Raw genomic sequence first — 16,445 nt, forward strand, 5'->3', positions numbered from 1 at the left:
AAGCAAAAACCCAAACAATCCAGTTAAAAAATGAACAGAGGAGCTGAATAAGCATATTTCCAAAGAAGATATACAAAGGACCAAGTACAATGAAAAGATGCTCAACATCACTGGTCATCTGGGAAACGCAAATCAAAACTGCAATGAGCTATCATCTCGCATTTGTTAGACTGGCTGTCATCGAAAAGACAAGAGATGAGTGTTGGCAAGGATGTGGAGAAAAGGGGACCCTTGTGCATTGTTGGTGCAAATGTCAACTGGTTCAGCCATGATAGAAAACAGTACAGAGGTTCCTCAAAAGATTGAAAATAGAACAACCCCAGGACCCAGCAATTCCACTTGTGGACATATAGCCTAAGGAAATGAAATCTCCAAGAGATATCTGTACTCCATATGCATTGCAGTATTATTCACAATAGTCAAGACACGGAAACCACCTAAGTGTCTGTCTATGGATAAAGAAGATGTGGAACATATTACATACAAGGGAATATTATTCAGCCACAAGAAAGAAAGAAATCCTGCTACTTGCAACAACACAGACATACCCTCAGGATATTATGCTAAGTGAAATAAGTCAGACAAGAGAAAGACAGATACTGTATGATACCACTTATATGTGGAATCTTAAAAATTACAACTCTTAGAAACAGAAAGTAGAATGGTGGTTGCTAAGGGCTCAGGGGTGGGGGAAATGTTGGCCAAAGGTACAAACTTCCAGTTACAAGATGAACAGATTCTAGGGGTCTAATATACAGAATGGTGATTATAGTTAACAATATTGTATTATTTACATGAAAGTTTCTAAGAGAGATTTTAAATGTTCTCACCACAAAAAAGAATGACAGTTACGTGAAGTGATAGAGGTGTGAACTAATGCTGCCATGGTAATCATTCTGCAATATATAAATACATCAAACCAGCACCCTGTATACCTTAAACTTACACAACACTACATGTCGATTATCTGTATGTCTCAACACAGCCGGGAGGAGAGATATTTAGTGATTTCCCCTTTTCTACTTCTTTGCTCTAATACTTCAAAAATACACGTTCCAAATCCTCAAACTCCCCAATGTTAAGTACTACCACACTCATCAGCGTCCTCCTCATACCCTACTTCCTCCAGGAAGTCTTGCCTAATTTCCTATTTAGGAATAAGTTCTACTCTTAAACTTGTAGGACTATTTATACTTACAGCAGTTAACACTTCTCAGTCTTATATAGCAGTTCTCTTCATGTTTTAATTTCACATTCAAAGAGCTTCATATTAGCTCCCTGAGGGTTGATCTTAGTCTGATTTGCTTTTCTTTCCTACTCTTTTTGGAAGGAAATAACACTTTTTCTGACTATAAGAATATGTGTGAAACGGGAGGAAATATTCGCTGATACATCTGATAAGGGGTTAACATCCAAAATTTATAGAATAGTTAACAAAACTCAACACCAAAAAAAACAAACAACCCAATGAAAAAATGGGCAAAGGACCTGCACAGACACTTGTCCAAAGAGGACATACAGATGGCCAATAGACATATGAAAAGATACTCAATGTCACTAATCATCAGAGAAATGCAAATTAAAACCACAATGAGATACCACCTCACACCTGTCAGAATGACTATTATCAATAAATCAAAAACCAAGTGCTGGCAAGGATGTGGAAAAAGGGGAACCCTTCTGCACCAATGGTGGGAATGCAGACTGGTGCAGCCTCTGTGGAAAGCAGTGTGGAGAGATTTCTGACCCAGCAATTTCACTTCTGGGAATATATTCAAAGAAGCCTGAAACACTAATTTAAAATGACATGAGCACTCCTATGTTCACTGCAGCGTTATCTACAACTGCCAAGATATGAAAGTAGCCCAAGTGTCCAATAAATGAGTAGATAAAACAACTATAAGACATTTATACAATGCAATTCTACTCATAAAAAAGAAGGAAATGTTACCCTTTGCAACAGGATGTATGGACTTGGAGAACAGTATGCTAAGTGAAATAAGCCTGTCAGAAAAGACAAATAGCTTACAATTTCACTCATATGTGGAATCTAATGAACAAACTGAACTAACAAGCAAAACAGAGACAGACTCATAGATGGAGAACAGATGACAGCTAGTGTCAGGGGAAATTAGGGGGTGGAGGGATTGAGCAAAACAGAAAAAGGACTCGTGGACGTGGACAACAGAGTGGTGACTGCTGAGGGAAGGGGGACTAAATGGTAACGGAAAAAAATAAAGATTACACACACACACACACACACACACACACACACACACACACACACACACACGGTCTGTCCAGATAAAGTCCAGCCATTGTTAATAGAACAAGAATGGTTTGCACGAGATCGATGTAACCTGGCAGCCAAGGAGAATGAACCGGAATATGTGTGTGAACAGTGACAACTTCACTGTACTAGTCAGTGGGGGTGGCAGAAGTGAGCATGTGTACTGTGTGGATATCGCATTCAAAATGACTGAGTAGAGCAATAAATATACATTAGAATTTTGTGTGAAGCTTGAACATTCCTCCTCAGAAACTATTCAGATAGTTCGGAAGGCTGCAACTATGGGCAACTGGTGATTGGCAGCTTCATCACTACAAAGTGCCCACTCATGCATCATGTCTCATTCGGAGTTGTTTTGGAGAAGCATCAAATCATCCAGGTGACTCAGCCCCTACAGCTCAGACTTGGCACCCTGTGACTTCTGGCTTTGCCCAAAACTAAAGTCACCTTTGAAAGGAAAATGATTTTCAGACAGTTGATGAGATTTGGGAAAATATGAGAGGAGATTGAGAGACTGACGGAGATTGGGAGAACTATGTTAGGTCCCAAGGTGCCTAGTTTCAAGGGGACTGAGGTGTCCTTGTCCTATGCACAATGTTTCCTGTATCTTGTATCTTCTTCAATAAATGTCTCTGTTTTCCATATTATATGGATGGATACCTTTTGGACAAACCTTGTGTGCTCTGAAAATTCAGAAAATACAGAAAAGTATAAAGCAAAATACCAGCTATAATTACACCCTCCTGCAATAATCCATGTATAGAAATAAAACATAAGACTATGTTCACTTTATTTCATTTTTAATTTTTTAAGATTTTATTTATTTATTTTTAGAGGGGAAAGGAAGAAGAGAGAAAGAGAAACATCAATGTGTGGTTGATGTACCCGTTACTAGGGTCCTGGCCTGCAACCCAGGCATGTGGCCTGGACTGGGAATGAAATCAGCGACCCTCTGGTTTGCAGGCCGATGCTCAATCTACTCAGCCACACCAGCCAGGGCAACTACGTTCATTTTAATCACTGGTTTATTTCCCAACACGCTTCAAAGCCAAGAAGCTTCATTGTATACTTTGCTTTGGAAATTCAACCCTAATGAACTGATTCATTGATAAGACTCTACTGCATTTTGGGGAATGACAAAAATGTTGCTCAGTATTTTATAACATTCCTTCATATGCTGATACAGTCCCAGCTTATTAATTTTCATTACTTTTTATATTTTCAATAATCCTTAGAAAACCACAAGAAAAGCTCCAGGTCTTAAATTTCCATAGTGAAAAAAAGCAAGTTCCCAGCTTTAACTCAATGCCAACCAACCATTAAGAAAACCACTGAAATGCGCTTCACTGTATTCTCATACTACACACCTTGCTGAACTACTCAAGGGGACTGCAAGGATTCTATACAGCTATTCTTTATCCTTTAAGCAACTTTACACATATCCACTAAGAAAACTGTATAATCAGTAAACAGCCATTCCTAAGTGATTACACTGAGTGATGATGTACACTGGCAAAGCTTCAGAGCAATTAAGAGGCAGTCTTCTCTTACCCATTCATGTGACAAACATATACCTTCTGCTAAGCATCTTATGATGAATTATGTGGCATAAAGAAGAAAATATAATCCCTACCTTTAAGGAGCAAAGAGAATTAATATTATTTATTACTGCCATAATCCAGGAAGCAGGAAAGCTGCTTTGCACACATTATGTGATTGAGTATTTAAAAAAGATACTACACACAGTAGGACAAAAGTGGGTTTATAGTTCTGAGTACATGAAACAGTTTATTCTTGTAATTATTAATTATTGTATTATTTTCCACAGGAACTATAAACCTAGTTTTGCCCCACCCTGTATTCCCTTGTATATAGGTAAGAAAGTGTAAAATGGCTTAGTATCTTGTCCATTATCACGCTAGCTAGTATGTGGCAAAAGAAGAACTCAGTCTTACGCCTTTAGCTCTTCCTATTGTGTCTTGCTTAGTACACACAGAGGCACATGACCGCCTGCTATAGAACCTTTCATCACCATTATCTGAGCAGCTGAGCTTCATTTCTACCCTGATCACCGCCCTGCTAGTACTGACACCATACATAAAGAGCAACAGAACTCAGCAGGCAGGCAGCTCCCCTCCCAATTTCAGACAGACGCACCATGCACTTACAATGAAAAAAATTTATATGCCATTTCTACATAATACAAATGAACTATCTGAGCTACAGAAACACCTGTCCAGGAAGGCATTTCCCTACTCTCCGCTGGCAGAAGGATCAATTGAATTATAAGACAAAAAGGGAAGACAGTCCTGAATTAATTTCAGTCTTCCTTTTCCATACTAGACTTTTCTTAAAAAAACATCAATAGAAACTAGAAATTTTATGGGTTGTGTGCCTACATTTTCAATTTGATGATAAGCAGTCATCAATATACAATCAAGAAGGCCAAACACCATGCCTGTGTGCTGTCTACCAGGGGCACTTTGGAAAAAGAAATAAAGTAATGGCAAAGTATGATCTGAGAGAAACATGATTGCTGATGTGTTTACAAATTTATTTAATCATATTAAATATTTTTTTAAGGTTATGGTTCCATCTTTCATCTTTTGGGAACGGTTTGCTTTTTAGGGGACACAGAATTGTTTAACAGTGAAACTAATCACAATTAGGACAGACTCTATAGGTGCCCTTTGACCTATTAATTTCAGTAAGCAAAATTTCAATCATGCTTAGATAAAATGTACTAAATCCTAAATAGGCCAGGTTTGTCACCTACTACTCCCATAAGCTGCTTACCACAGTTAAAAAAGAGAGAGAGAGAAAAGAAGAAATTCTAAATTAAATGCCAAACAGTTGCAGACAGCACTTGTTTGGCTGATTAACTTGTAGACAAGCATTACAAATAAATCTGAGCATGAACTGCAACAAATTAAATCCCACTGCTTTCAAGAACAAAGAATTCCTTGGCAAAGAGGATTAGTAACTTTACACCCAGGAATGCCAGTTTAATTTAATTGTTCCACAATCCAAGATTTATGCAAATATCAGTTTGATATATAACAGCGAATTTAACAAAGTGAGGAAACAAATTCAATATACAACCAGGCTGCCTTTTTTGAACTGTAATTATATACAATAAAGAAGCTGGCCGAGTTTCTGCCAACCCCCACCCCATTACTGGGATTGAATTATATTAACATGAATCAGAACAAATGTAATTAAAGGTTAAAATTTTAAAACATATTCTAATTAAGAGTCTAAAAGGCTGTACAATTAGAATACTGTGGTTAAAATCGCACCTCAATGATCTTTTTGGCCTCTTTGTAATTTCCCGTTTGTAGGAAGGCAAAGAAGAGATCATAGAGCATCGTCATTTCACCTTGTTCTTGGCTCACAAAGTCCATTGCTAGAGAGGAAAGAAGAAAATATATTAGAAGAAAAAAATGTAGAGAAACACCATCAGCTGAAGTTCAGAAAATACAAGGAAACATTAAAACATATATTTAGAACATCTTAAAGATTACAGCTATGACAACCAACTTCCTGGCACAGTCTTTATTTAACAGCACCCGTTTATGACATTCAGTACCTACAACCAGCTCCCAAGAGAACTGGTGACTAAGAGGGTAAAAAGTCCTCATAAAGCCACATCACCAAGAATACAAAATAGAGGGGCAACTTTTCAAAATGAGCAGTTATTACAATCAAGGGCATTTACAATACTGAATATCTACCTGATATTTTTCTTTTTAATTTAGAAGTGTAACATTGTCTCTGGATGTGCTTTGCCTTAGTGTTCAATTTTCTTTTCATGGCAATGCATTAAGATTAAATAAGCGAGGAGTGCAAGGGGCGGGGGAGGGTCGGCAGCAACTCTGAGTACACACACCAGGATATTAAAAGGTGACTAACCTTTCTGAATTAGATCAGTCTCGCCTTTCTCTATCAATTTACACAAGACGTCATGAATCCTCGGCAACACTTTATACTTTTCATAGCATCCAATGGTGGCTTCAAGAGCAGCAGGTAAGTCATCCCTTGACAACATAAAAACATTAACAATGAAAAAATGTATCTTAGTTTAGAGACATGTACAATGAGCAGTTAAAAATGTACACGGCTATGCTTTATCTGAGGCAGAAAAACCATGAAGACAAAATGAAAAAACAGTAAGAGAAACAATCCTTATGTATAATTAAGTGTTCAGAGTACAGATATCATCAGCCGTTCCCTGCTTCATCTTTTACGATTTTACTTACTGAATGGCACTAAAAAAAAAGTCAAAATAGATGAAGGTTCCATATTCTCCAAGATTACTCTAAGAATGCATTGTTTCTAAAAACAATGACTACTATCAAATATTTTTCTTTCTAACTACTTATGTGTTTATAGTTCTCAGTAACTCCAAATTTGGGAAACTTGATTAAATATCTGTCGACAGCTATCAAGAAATTTTCAAGCACTTCCACCTTTATCTTATTTTTTATACTGCCCCCTCTCCAGATGAGGAGAAAATGACTGGAAATCATACACAGAGAGATGTATTGTTGCTAAAACTAGGATATTCTTATGAATTCAGCGAATTCTAGAACTCTTAAAAGGCTTTTCATTAGAGGGTAAGCTTTTAAAATTATTTCAAATTATAAAGTCAAGACTTCTCTGATGTGGTAATAAATTAAAATAAAATAAATATTTTCATTAAGTCAGAGTTTCTTACACAAGGACGGGGAAATACATTCTTGTGAATCCTCACAAACTACTTTTTCCTTTAAAAGGAAATGACAGTATGAGAAATAAGTAATTCCTTGGAAAAACTGTAGATTACCTGATCCAATTCTACCTGCCGCCATACTTCACTTTTAAATAGATAAGGAAATTAAAGCACCTTGGAGACTGACTGCTGCCAGGTGAACAGAGGAAGAAAGGTGCAGCCATCATCAGGTCCCTGGACTTCCCACTTCCCTGAGTATGTGTAATTCTGGATTAGGCTCCATTAAAAGCACTGTTGTTTGTTTAACCTAGTAAGTCAATGCAATTTGAAATAAGATATCAAAGATTTTTAAGAAGAGTGTGAAATGGTTTTTTGTTTGTTTTTTTTTTTTAAAGAGGCATGGTTAGAGACATGGACCAAAGTTCTAATAGCAGCATCAACATTAGTGGAGAAAACACATTCCTTTCTTGGACTCAACAGTTCTCAAAAAAAATGCTCTTTAAATTTTCTCTTGAAGCCCTAACATTTTGGTCCATTATACAAATGTTATGTTGCCCTAGACTGAATTACTATTTTATCTAGATTAAGATTTTGAGCCACACTAAAAAAGTAAAATGCCACAGAGAAGCGCTAATTTCACGGCAAGACTACTGACGCAGTGACAAGGGGCCCGTCCTGATGGGGCGCCACCTCACCCCCTCGCTGAGCCCTGTTTACAGTGCATCTTCCAGCACCCCACAGAGTCATTTGAATTTTTGTCATTTGGGGTGAAGACTAAATTACAGGTTAATTTCAAAACTGCAAGTAGATGTTGCAGGCTAGATTACTGTCATACAAGAGAAATGCTACGGTAGCTACACATATGATATAAAGCTTTATATAATCAGTATTTTCCCTTGCTTCAGACACAAGTTCAGTTATTACCTTCCTACAATGCCATTTAATGGAAAACTACTAAAATATTTTTAAGAGAAAAGCTAACACACACTGCTTTTTAAAAGTGGTATGATTTGCTTTTTCAGATCAATTCCCAAACTAGAATAGTAATGTCTCAATTGCATTTCTCCTGCTTTAGGTCAAAGCTATCAATAAATGAATGAATAATTGTTCTGTCAATCAAAGAGACATGTTAATAGTCTTTGGTCTCCAAATATATGCTTCTAAAGATTATACCCGCTCAGAACAACAACAGAAAAGACAAGAATAGCAAAATGGAAATAATTCATATATTTGTTAGAAATTTAAGTACTGATGTTATTGCCCTCAGGTTGCCAACAAAAGGAATTAGGAATCTATAATGAAACATCTCAAATCAACTGTACTGATGATAGAAATGAACTAACAACTAGTCCATTTCTTTTCAATCCCTGCTATCTACATTCTGATTTGTGGTTGGCTCCTGTCCTTTAAAAAGAGATAAAAGGGTTCATTCCTTATATAACTTTATGTCATCATTAATCTTTCCTATTAAAGCTTGGAAACTTTGGCGATGGAAATAAACATGAAGAAGTATCTAAAATTCATACTGCAATGGAAATAGCTGTATACTCATGAGACATGAATTTCAGCCCGACTCGCAGTTCAGCTGCAGCAATGTGATCCATTTCTAGAAGTGGCGATGACAAGCAGATTCTCATAACGGCTGAAATGAAGGACTGTTGGGTTCCCTCCCAGGTGGAATATTCTAATGCGAGGTTCTATGAATTTGGGCCTGTTAGGTTCATCGACTCAAACGTTTCACTTCACACCAGCAGAGAAAGTCATCTTGTGAAAATACTGCTTTTGTTAGGCAAAATAGATAAAGGAATTAAGAACAGCAAAATATCTAAAGGAAAATGTGCTAACTACACTTTAAACCCCAAATGTGGACACACTACTACCCATCAGTGCACTTGCAGTTTCTGTGACCCAGATTGGTTCTGTCATTTCCTTTGTATACTTTAAAACACTAGAGCTGATTTAAAACCCTACCCTAAAATAACAAACAATCCTTTTAAGTAATCTTGTTGGTAACATTAATTTTGAATTCAAAACTTTGATTCCCTGCTTATTGCAGTATATACAGGGATGGGCAAAAGTACGTTTACAGTAGTGAGTACGCAAAAGTTTATTCTTGTATTATTATTCATCATTGTACTACTTTGTTTTATACCCCTGTATGAGTCATTCCTGTAGTTTTATATACAGATGGGTCAAAAATTGTAAAAAGTTTGTGCCTAATAAAAATTTAGCCTCTGCTTTCACAAACTTCAAATAATACTAAAAGAAAATCAAGTCTACAACACATTATTATTTCTAAAAAACCCCACTGTGATAGCTCAATGACTAGACTACCTCCAAAAACACAGTGAAATACACAACTTCCATGAATAAAACTAAGTGCTGATAAAAAGTAGACACTCACTTAAAACTATTTTGATTGATCCAAATTAACTTCACATAAGCTTTATTAAAATTCTGTAAGTTTATGAAATAAAGGCAGAACAGCGGAAAGTTTCTATATAATTCTAAATTTTAAGAACACATATATAAAATAGTCTGAATACAATACTTAATTAAAACACTTAAAAAAGAATTTTATTAACATAAATGGGCTCACCTGGCTCATATTAAAATTCATTTTAGAAATCTCTAGTTCACTTTTCTAAGGAAATGTGACCATAGATAAAACTACTATGAACTTAACTTTTCATTATTATGCAGAGGAACATCCAAAAAGGCAAACCTTCAGCTGTCACCTTTTGTTTTAGTCCTTATTATGAAATTAAAATGTGCTATAATGTCCATGACAGAAAAACCAACACTGGACATACATTCACATACAGTGTTCACTGATTATAAAAATACCTACTTAAAGGTCCCAGGAAGCAAAGCACTCCTGACCCCAATTCCCCACTACATGTAACTGTAAAAAAAAAAATCACACGTGTTTTATGTGATCTTGGATTGTCAGACACGAACAACCACAACCATCCATTCAACTATTCGTAGCTTCAGACCTGGACGCCCTAACTGCGGTAAGTAACTTTCCAATCCAGAGAGTATACTTAACTTTAACAACCAAAAAATGACAAATATTGATTTTTAATTGGAATAAAGTGCTTCAACATTATGCATAAAGTGTTAGAGAAGTGGCAATTTACTTAGAGAAGAGCGAGAGCTTATTGACTAAAAAGCTCTCAAAATCTGAAATCACTGGAGAAAAGAAGAGCTTTGCAGGGAGAAAAAAGTTTTTTTAAAAGGGGGAAAAACACCCCAACATTCTAAAAAACAGACTACTCTGTAAATTTTAAGCAGATGTTCTGTTTGGAGAGCAATCAATTCAGGAGAAACCATCATCTTCACAAAAATTACTCTGTTAAAAGAACCAGCTCTTGAAAGAGCTAAATGTTTTTTTTCCTGTTCATCATCGATAAATGAGGAATCTTCAAGGAGACTGGTGTTGCAATTACAACTAATCCTCCCCAAAAAATTAACTGTGTTGAAGGCTTTGTAATTTCCCTAGGTACAATTTAGCTGTCACTTACTTTAAGATTTACTCAAACATGCGTTCGGAACAGCACTAACTAACTTCACATGTCAAGTGCTTTCCAGCCAATTGAGTCTAAACTGGAAGTCAGTGTTAAACAACTGAATGATTAGACAAGATAGCTCATTTCCCTGCTCTTTTGTTCAGAATAAAATGCCACATTTACATGATCAGACTCAACAGGATTTTCTGACAGAGGGAGAAAAAACCCTCCTGAACACTGTCCGCACTAAGCACAAGAAGCCTGTCATTTACCAATCATCCTTCAAAAAGCAGTAGCCATGAATGTAACTTAATTACGACCCAATGATCCTTGACGAAAAATCATCTTATCACTGTCCTGTCCCCCTAGGGCAAATGACACACTTTTGTCCTTTGGCACTGATGATGCTAAATTCTTAATTGCAATAATGGAGTAAAAGAGGCAAACCTCCTTAATTTCCTTTCAGCACATAAAGAGTTTTAGTCTAGAAGGCAGGCATTCCCATAAATAATAAAAGTATCCAGTGCAAATGAAGATGCTAAAATTGAAGGGGCGTGTATATGACAGAATAACCAGCATTTAATAAAGTATATTTTCCACTTATGTAATATATTAAAGTGTTACAGTGAGTTTTAAAACTGACATTGTTATCTAACAGAAATTATGACCTTTATGAAGAACTCAAGATTAATTTAGCAAGAGTTGTGAAAGGATTATATATAAAGTCCATGATTTACTTACATGAAATGTATGTGGGCATATACAGATTATAGCACAAATCAGTACAGAAAAATCCTTATTGGAAAACAAAAATTAAAGCTTCCTTGATCAGTTGTACTAAATAATCCAGTTAAACAGCCTGAGATATTTTTTTGTATGTAATGAAACCAAAGCAGATAAGCTATAAAACAAGTGAATCCGAAACTAAATCATACAAATTCTTATGCCTTTAAACCTAATGACCCAGATTTTATTAATTTCATTTCCTTTAATGTTGTATAAAGACGAATCAAAAGCTGTTCTAACCTATTTTACAGCATTTCTTCCTTCCTTAATATGGAGGATTCAGGTCATTTCCCAGAATGAGGCATGATTTCACTTAAAAAATAAAATTTAAACAGCCACAAAAGAAAATGTTTGAAATAACACTTGGATGACATGTGTTGTGCACACATGGTTTACACAACAACCCTAATGTAAACAGAACACATGAAAATTCTGCTCAATTCGAGTATTATCATTTTGATAACAGAGAAGCAGATTAGTTTACAAACTTGTTTATCAGTGGGCAAACCTGTTGCTATTTTGGTGAACAAAACAAAAACAAAATGTATTATTTTCCATATTCAAAAACTTTTTATACATAATCCAAGTAACAAACTGACAGTGTTAATTTCTCCTGTGTTTTTTCTAATGCTGGAAAAGTCAGTTCAAAATTAAAATCTACTGAATCTTAGATATCATTTTCCTATGGAACTCCAGCTCATGCATTTCTCCAGAACTACAATGTGTAGGTAACAGCCTCTTCAAAGTCTCTGCTATGACATTCCAAAAAGGTGCTCTCGAAAAGATGGAAGATTCTGTACAATGTTCTGGAATGCTTTTCATAATTTTATCTCGTTTGAATAATTAAGACTCATTCCCCAGTTGAGTTCATACCTGCTGAGGTCAATTACATTATACAATTGAAGATTAAGCATTTAATCAAATCAAATACATCTGGACTTTTTGGCAAACTAGTGTAGTTTAATCCTAGAACTGCATTTGTCAAGGTTCTGAATTAATTAGCTACCTTCTATCAGCTGGGGAAAACACAATTGGAAAAGAGTTTAAAGTCAATTTTTTCCCCTTCAACTTATCCCCAACTAAGAGTGCTAATACTCTTTTCTGAAATTTATAAACATGAAATTTCCTTTGTCTCCTTTTTATTATTCTCAAACTCTAAAACAGTCCACAAAACTTTATATGACGACAGATAAATTTGAAAGATCTTGTCCTGGAGACTTGCCTCTGGCAAAGACAGAAGAAAAAAAACACCCCCAAAACCCTAAGCAAATAAAAATAAAAGGTACTAACAATTTCTCTATGCATGTGAAAGGAGTGAAGAAGTCATAAAAGGAAAGATGCAAATTTAGATTTCTCTGCTCCAAATAACAGGGACAGCCAGATTTTACTGAGACACACAAATCTCTGACTGGACTACAAAATCACAAGCACAGAGCAAGCTCCAGGTGGAGCCTGAAGCCCATGGTATTTCCGTGTTCCCGTGGGCAAATAAGCTCTCCTGGTTCATGAGCCCCATCTGCAGACCTGTTTTGGAAGACTTTTGTGCCTCCTCAGTCTTCAAAGTGTTACTGTTTGTAAGATACTTTTCTACATGGCCTCATTTTCATTGTTAATTATTTTATTTTTGCCCAGTAGTGAAGGAGGGCCTAATTCTTCTGGGCACTGGGCCCATTCTTTCAAATCCCTATGCAAAGCTCCACATGCAATTTGCAGAGATGGGTCTTTTTTAAACAATCAAAAAATTCTAGTAGAAAGCATATTAATTATAGGATTTCTATATAAAGTTGGCTGTGAACATGAGAACTCAGTAACACAGTAATTGTTTGAATCACTATTTCTTTAAAAGGATTGTAATGCGGAGATTGTGAAGGTTAGGTTGTGGCCAATCATCTAACTTGATAAACTGTTTTTTGATTGGATGGCAAAGGAATTATTTCATAAAACCTATATGTGCATATATTTGTGTGGGTATGTATTTACATACACATTTCCTAACATAGAGCAAGTTAAGAGGTTTTTTCTTCTACATTTTAAATTCAACCAAACCATTCACTATATTTGATTAATTATATCCTCTAATAAACAAGAAAAAATTACCAGAAATTTGGGGAAAATATTAAGAACCGCTAAGACATAGTTTTTATACTCCCCCTGGCATTGATAGGACTACATCCATACTAAAATCAGAAAATCCCAATCAGGAAATAAGCAGATTATACACTGCATTAAGCATGGAAAAGATGACAAAGAGTTAAGATCTAGGAAATTAAAAAACAAACAAACACTAAAGGAAAAGAAGACAATAAAGGGTACTTAATCGTCTTACTAAAATGTTTCACTCAGGAGAGTAGGTTAATTTCATGATTTGCATTGCAAATAATACATTAAATTGGACACCAACATGAGCATTTCAAATAGAACAATTTTAAATTGAGTAAATCTTGCCCTACAAACAGAATTCATCTTCTCATAAAGCACAGAGATGTGTTCCATAATATTTATCAAAGCTAGAAAAACTACGTATCAATACATGCAATTAAAATAAAATCCGATGTGGAGAAAAGGGGCACTGAAGAGATGCTGCTACAATGCTGCCTGATTAACAGTCATGATGCATAATCAAAAGCCCCAGGGAATCCTTCTTTCTTATACTTATTAATAATTAACACTTATCAGGCTCAAAACTAGAAAAATTAAATTCGATTTCATGTAATATCATCACACGCCCCACAAAATTTCAGCAGAGATCACGCCATGGAGAAGTAATCCATAGGACCCAGAGCTGCTGGTGATTTTAAAGGTCTCTTAGTCCCTGTAATTCCTCTTGTTCTTGGCATACAACCTTCAAGGCCTCCATAGCACCACAGAATATTTAGAGTATAATCCCCAAATGATTATTACACTCATTCTTTTAATGCTAACATTTAAAATTCAAAATTCAATTAACTTACTTTTCCAGATACAGAGTAACCAATGGGGAACTTAAGGTGGTGGATGGTTTCGTTAACCCTAGAGTCATGATGGCTTCGTGTAACTGTTTTACTGTTTCAGTTTCACCTCTCAAAGCTGCTCCATTTAGGATGTGAAAAAAGGACAAGACTGTTGCGTCTTTGATAAGAACATCCTTCTCTTTCATCTCCTTTAGAATGTTAATAGCATCTACAATGAAAGAACACAAAAGACCCTTAGGTAATTTCATGTAGGGAAAACAAACTGCTATTAAAACAGCATTTCAAGCCCAGCAGGAATGTAAATTCTAGTGTATAATGCCGATTTCAAGTTAATTACTACTTGCATTTCTAAACGAGACTACAATTATAAATCCACAATAGCATGGTTTTATCATTTCCCTGCAACTTTGACTACAAATTACAGATAGGGACTGTGTGCCCACTCTGCACCACATAACCCTGTACAGTCTGCCCTATAGCTGCAAGATCCTCCTAAATGGATGCTTTTATCGTTCAGAGCTAACATCTGCTAAATCACACCATTGTTTCTTCAGCAGATGGCTTGTCAGGAAGCCAGATAATAAAGATGTGTTTACACTGTATATACAGCCAGACTAATGGTCTGATACCGATAGGGCCTGTTTGCTATGTCGATACTAATTAGCCAAGCAGAGCCAATGAAAGCTTTCCAAAAGACTGCATGTTAATACATTAGATTCATTAAGCTTCATTAGGAAGGCAGAAACAAACATTTTAGGATATGGAATAAGTGCATTTTTATAATGTTGTTCTTAATTATTGCACAGGCAAAATGTTTTGACCACTTTACAAAATGTGATTTTAAAAAAGCAGGCTAATCCTTATAAAGAGTTTTCTGTGTTAGAAAGGCTTCCTAGGGGGGGAAAATCAATTTTCAAATCAAATATTCTATCCATACAGTTTTCACTATTAAAAAAAATGTTTTTAAATCTTCTCTGGAAAGGAAAGGAAGAGGGGAAGATGAAAAAGGAAGTTTCGAAACAAAACCTAATGAGAAAGTTAAGAAACAAATAGTAAGAATATACATCAAATATAATTAATTATATTAGGCTTAGCATTATCTAACAATGAGAAAATTAGAGCATGGATATCAACTATATAATCATCTAGGCTTTCCCTACAAACTTCTAAATAAAAACTTGTTAAAGTATATTTTGTTAATGTTATCAAAAGGTAAGGCAAAGACTACTTCAAAATTCACATTCTTTAATAAAAGTTATGTTTAGAGGCTTTAGGTTCAGCCTTCAGATGTTCTTAGGCAAAAACAAAGCCATTAGTGCAGGCACATAAGCAAATCGTGCCATAAGTCATGATCTTCAAACTCAATCCAAACAGCAATGCTAATAAAAACTAGCTGCAGAAATGCAAAAAGCACTGAGCTGTGCAAATGTAAATGACAAGCTTGCCAATCCATTAAAACTAATGGCCTACACTGTCCATGCAGCTCTGGTTGGATTCACATGCAAATTTGTATGCAAAGTGTTCAAGCACTTTGCAGGACATGATATACCATTAATATCAATTCACATATTATTCCAGTGGCAAGATACTTGCATCACATATTTCCTTTATATGCCCAGGCTTACCTTGGAGTTTGCCATGTTTTCCCAACACTCTTACAAGGCCTACATACTTGTTGGTGTCAAGGACAGCAGATGGATCTAAACGGTCACTAAAAATTAAAGCCACATTTATTATGTTGAAAGTCGATTACTACAGAAATAACTGCATTATCCACGTTATCACTTTCAAAAACTCATCAGATGGTCTGAATTGCTATTAAACATTTGCCTCTACATTTCAGTGAAGATTTATTTTTGGCATATAACCAAATAACAAATTCAAATATAATAACATGTGAATAACAAATTCACACGTTACTATATTTGAAGTAACAAAAATAAAAAAACTAACGTATAAAAATAAAACTAACTTATGTATAAATTGCATCACTCCACCTTCAGATGATAGGAATGTAGGAATTCTTTTGCTTTGTGGCACTTCAGGTGATTCTAACTTTGTAAGGAACACTGAAATACCCAAAGACATACTTTTATTTGATAAATCTATCAAAAGTGGGAAACCAAAGATATCTAAAAAACTGAACAGAAAACTGTTTACACTACAGTATAGAGAGGGGGCTGTTTAACAAGTCT

The 16,445-nt window shown here is 35.5% G+C and overlaps 1 protein-coding gene across 1 annotated transcript in view; it reads right to left on the minus strand.

Moving 5' to 3' along the window:
- LRPPRC (leucine rich pentatricopeptide repeat containing) overlaps window positions 1-16,445 on the minus strand; it is a 101,741-nt gene that overhangs the window by 39,367 nt on the left and 45,929 nt on the right. Inside the window, exons 22-25 of the mRNA XM_037162066.2 lie at window positions 15,876-15,961; window positions 14,251-14,458; window positions 6,203-6,327; window positions 5,590-5,696 (exon numbers count right to left, since the gene is read on the minus strand). Coding sequence (XP_037017961.2) covers window positions 5,590-5,696; window positions 6,203-6,327; window positions 14,251-14,458; window positions 15,876-15,961 — 526 coding nt within the window. The remainder of the gene's footprint in view (window positions 1-5,589; window positions 5,697-6,202; window positions 6,328-14,250; window positions 14,459-15,875; window positions 15,962-16,445) is intronic.

Source organism: Artibeus jamaicensis, unplaced genomic scaffold, assembly GCF_021234435.1.
Source record: "Artibeus jamaicensis isolate MK-2021 breed Jamaican fruit bat unplaced genomic scaffold, CSHL_Jam_final contig_465, whole genome shotgun sequence".
Taxonomy (NCBI): Eukaryota; Metazoa; Chordata; class Mammalia; order Chiroptera; family Phyllostomidae; genus Artibeus; species Artibeus jamaicensis.